Below are 4,028 nucleotides of genomic sequence, written 5' to 3'. Positions count from 1 at the left end.
AGACCCAGCCTCCTGGTTCTAAGTTTCATTCTAAAGCAAAGAGGGAGGGGGCGGCCCTCGGTTTTGCTCTGCCTCTTGGTTTGAGACTCTGAGACCAACTCAGGTGATGTCCTCTCGGGAACCGCAGCTCTCCCAGCCCAGAGGAGGAGCTGGTGCCCCCAGACAGAATAGTGGGGTGCTCTGCCGAGGCCGGCGGGCTCCAAACATGCAAACCACAGGGTTCACCAGACCCTGCCCCAATCCCAGTGTGAACCGAGGTACTGGCCAAGCATCCTGCGCTGACTCCAGCCCCCCAGGGCGAAGTTTCCAGGGTGCTGCCCTGCCTGTTGCTCCCGCAGTCCAGGCCTTGGTCCTGCAGGTGGGAGACCGCAGGCTCAGAAGAGCTGAGGACAGCGCTTGCCCTGCCCAGGACACATCGTGCTACCAAGGGTGGCCTTTAGCCCGGGGTTTCGTTGGGCTGTCGTGGGGGTCGGGGCCTCACCGTGCGGCCTCCTCCCCACGGGGCAGCTCGGGGGCAGGTTCCTACCGGTAGGGCCCTGGCAGCAGCCTTTTTAAACAACTCCGGCCACTCCCCGCTTCAACGGGGGTGGGTCACCTGGAGCTAAGGCAGGGCTTAGTTTGGGAAACTCCTTTTCTTTCTATTCAGGAAGAAATATGGCAGAAACGAAAACCACAGAAAAACCAGCCAGGCTCCAATAACTTTTGGATCTAAATGAATTTATTTTGTGTGTGTGTTTTTTTCTTTCCTCAGTTTCGTAGCAAATGAAAAAAGAACCCAACAAAATCCCACAGCACAACAAAACTTGCAAGGAGTTGGTATCTCCCGGGCCCCCCACGAGCAGGCGTGGAAGGAGCCCAGGCCGGGGTGCAGGGTGTAGTCAGGGGCTGGGGGCTTAAAGGGGCCAGAACTCGGCCTTCCCTCCCTCTTCTGGCCACTCCAAAAGTGATCAGGTTGTTTAAAAAAGAATCCACAAACAAAACGAAACACATTTTAAATTAAAATAAAATTATACACTTTCTCCACCGGACTCCATGCCAGGAGATTCAGGCGAAACCTCCTCTTAAAAAAAAATTTTTTTTTCTGCTAGAAATACTGTGCATTACTTTTTTTTTTTTTCACTTCTCTTGAGGGTTAAAATAAGATATACTTCCCCAGGAGCCATAAATACGATCTGGTGCATAGAGAAATAGCAGCACGGAAGTCCCGGCCAGCTCCCACCCCCCTCCCCCCACCCCGGAGTACAGTAGGGCAGCAGGACTGAACACAGCATAGATAATGCTCCTCCACGTCAATCTCTAGGGGACGCCAGTGGCAGGGTAGGGGGCAGGCGGGCAAGCGGGCAGGCAGGGGCCAGGACCCTCCGAGCGAGCGACACATGCTGGGACACACGGACATCCGAGGGCAACCCCGGCGGGAAGAAGGGAGCTTCTCCGGGGTTTCCTTTTCTGATCACCGAGCAAAATAAATATAAATACTTCGAAAATAAGTACCGCTTCGAAAAGGAGTACAAAAGGCCTGGGTAGGGAGGCCAAAAGAAAGGAGACCAAGGGTGCAGGGCGGCGCCGGCTGCCCGTGGCGGTCCGGGTGAGGTCGGGCGCACAACCGCGCTCCACGTATGTACAAGCGGACGCCAGGAAGGACTTCGACCCGGTCCAGCTTCCTGGGAGTCGCCGTGCTCCGAGCAGAGGAATTGGAACAGCGTCGGGATGGCGACCCGGGAAGGTGCGCAAGCCGGGAGAGAGGAGACCGCGCCGAGGGACGGGCCTCTGTCCGGCGCCTGCAGACAAGGCGCGCGGGGCCGGCCCGGCCGGAGGCGGTGGCACTCACGCGGGGGCCGGCGCGCTGGGGAGGCTCGGCGCGGCCGTGCGTCCTCGCCCTGAGCTGCGGAGTCCAAGTCCAGGCCCCCGGCCGCCCGCGCGAGCCTCTACTCGGCGGTGGCGCGGGCTCTGGGCCCCGCGCTCACAGGAAGAAGTCGGGCGCGCCCTTGGCCCCGCCGGGCCCGGCCTGCGGCGGCGAGGACTCCCGCGGGAAGCCGGCCCCGCCCGCGCCCCCGGGGCCGCCCCGGCCGGCCAGCTTCTCGTATTTCTCCTTGTACAGGTCCCGCTCCTTGGCCAGGCGCCCCACCTCCAGCTTCAGCTGCTCCACCTGGCTCTGGAGCTGGCACTTCTCGCTCTCCAGAATGTGCCGCTGCTGCACCCGCTTGAAGCGGCACGACTGCGCGTAGCCGCGGTTCTTAAGCGTGCGCCGCTTCTGCTTCAGCCGGATGACCTCCTCCTTGCTGAAGCCGCGGAGCTGCCTGTTCAGCTCGCGCACGGACATGGACACCAGCTGGTCGTCGGAGAAGCGCTCCTCCAAGCGCACGTGGTGGGTTGTGCCGCCGCCGCCGTGGCCCGCGCCGCCGTGGTGGTGGTGGTGATGGTGGTGGGGCGCGTGGTGGTGGTGGTGGGCGGCGTGGTGGGTGCCGTGGTGGTGGCCAGCGCCCATGTCGTCCGCGCCGCCGCCGCCCGCGAAGCCCTGGCCCCGGAAGGCCTCGTAGGCCGCAGCGGCCGCTGGGTGGTGCGCGCCGTGGTGCCCAGCGTGGTGGCCGCTTCCGATGAGCGCCTCCACCGCGTCCTCGGGCGTCAGGTTGAGGGCCTCGGGGTTAAGGTGGTGCTGATAGCCACTCATCCAGTACAGATCCTCCAGCGCCGGCTTCCCCGAGGCGCCCCCGACGGCGCCGGGGCCCCCACTCGCCTGCCCCGGGGTGGCCCCGGCCTGCGCCGCGCCGCCGCCGCCCCCCGCGCCGCCGCTGGTGCCGGGGCTGGGCGCGCAGAAGCTGGGCGAAGAGGGCACGGAGGAACACGGCGTGCTGAGCGGCGTCGAGGACAGCGAGCCGGGTGGCAGTCGGTGGCAAAAGCGCTCGGCCTCGGGCGGCTCCTTCTTCACCTCGAACTTCATCAGGTCGAAATCGTTCACGTACTCGATGGCCAGCGGGCTGCTGGGCAGCTCGGCGCCCATCGCCAGCTCCGTGGCCATCGCCTGGGGGGCCCCGCCGCCTCGCCCGGCTGAGCCCCGACGGGAGGCGGGGCCGGGGGGGGCGAGCCGCGGGCCTGTCCCCCCCCTTCGCTTCCCACGGGCGGTGGGTCCGGGCAGCGAGAGGCGCGGGCTCCGAGCCGAAGCGCGAAGGGAAAAGTTTCACTCGGCCAACTCTGGGGTGGCCAATGGGGACGCCGCCAGTAGGGCCTCTCGCGCAACCCTGGGTCGCTCCCCAGCGGATGCAGGCCGTCCGCGGTCCCCTGTACACCCCGCCCCCACCCCGCTCCGCCAGCGGCCCGGCGATGGCCGGGCGGGCGGCGGTGCAGCCACCGCCTCGGGCTACTCGGGTTCCCCGCGCTCCGCCCGCGAACGGCCGGCCCCGCCTCTACCGCCAAGCTCCGCGCCGCGCGCTCCCTTTTATAGGGCCGGGCGCCTGGGCCCGCCTCTCTGGGAGGAGTACGCGCCTCCGGGCCAATAAGAGCCCCAGACCCGTCGCCTAATTTGAATATCCCCATGGCAACCAGGAGCCCAGCTGTCAGTCTCCTGCAGGGAACAGCTGTGGGAAGGGGTGGTGACCCGCTGCCCGGGAGAGGAGGGGCAGGGCCCTCTGGTGGCCACCTCGGGGGGCTGCACGGGAAGGGCCTGGGGAGCTGGGGGCGCGCGGGCGGCGCGGGGCCTTGCCTGCGGCCTCCGATGCCTCGCGTCCTCCACGGAGTGGCCAGAGCTTCGGGGATCGGGGCGAGGGGTGCTCCTTGGTGACCTCGTCCCCCCGCCGCCGGCTGACCGTGACCCCGCAGCCCCTTCCCAAGATTTTTTCCGTCGGTCCATCGGGGAGCCCGCGTTCAGCCTGCTAGCGTAGTGGCGCCGGGACATTCCGGCCTCTCGACACGGGTGACGCTGCGCGGCCTGGCCGGGCGCTGCGCGGGAGCGCTGGTTATTTTTAGCTTCGCGGTTCAGGCGGGTTCAGGAATTTAGTCAACAAAGTTGTTGGCACCTCGGTGCGGCGGGATTC

General features: G+C 66.0%; 1 protein-coding gene across 1 annotated transcript; it reads right to left on the bottom strand.

Moving 5' to 3' along the window:
* Positions 1-696: 696 nt before the first annotated feature.
* On the bottom strand, positions 697-3,406 carry MAFA (MAF bZIP transcription factor A). Its single transcript, XM_059874344.1, has one exon. The coding sequence runs from the start codon at positions 3,014-3,016 to the stop codon at positions 1,961-1,963; it is 1,056 nt and encodes a 351-aa protein (XP_059730327.1). The 5' UTR covers positions 3,017-3,406; the 3' UTR covers positions 697-1,960.
* Between the last annotated feature and the right edge of the window lie 622 nt (positions 3,407-4,028).

This window comes from Bos taurus, chromosome 14, assembly GCF_002263795.3.
Source record: "Bos taurus isolate L1 Dominette 01449 registration number 42190680 breed Hereford chromosome 14, ARS-UCD2.0, whole genome shotgun sequence".
NCBI classification, from domain to species: Eukaryota; Metazoa; Chordata; class Mammalia; order Artiodactyla; family Bovidae; genus Bos; species Bos taurus.
The sequence above is the reverse complement of the archived record's forward strand: the minus strand, read 5'-3'. Positions and strand labels throughout refer to the sequence as shown.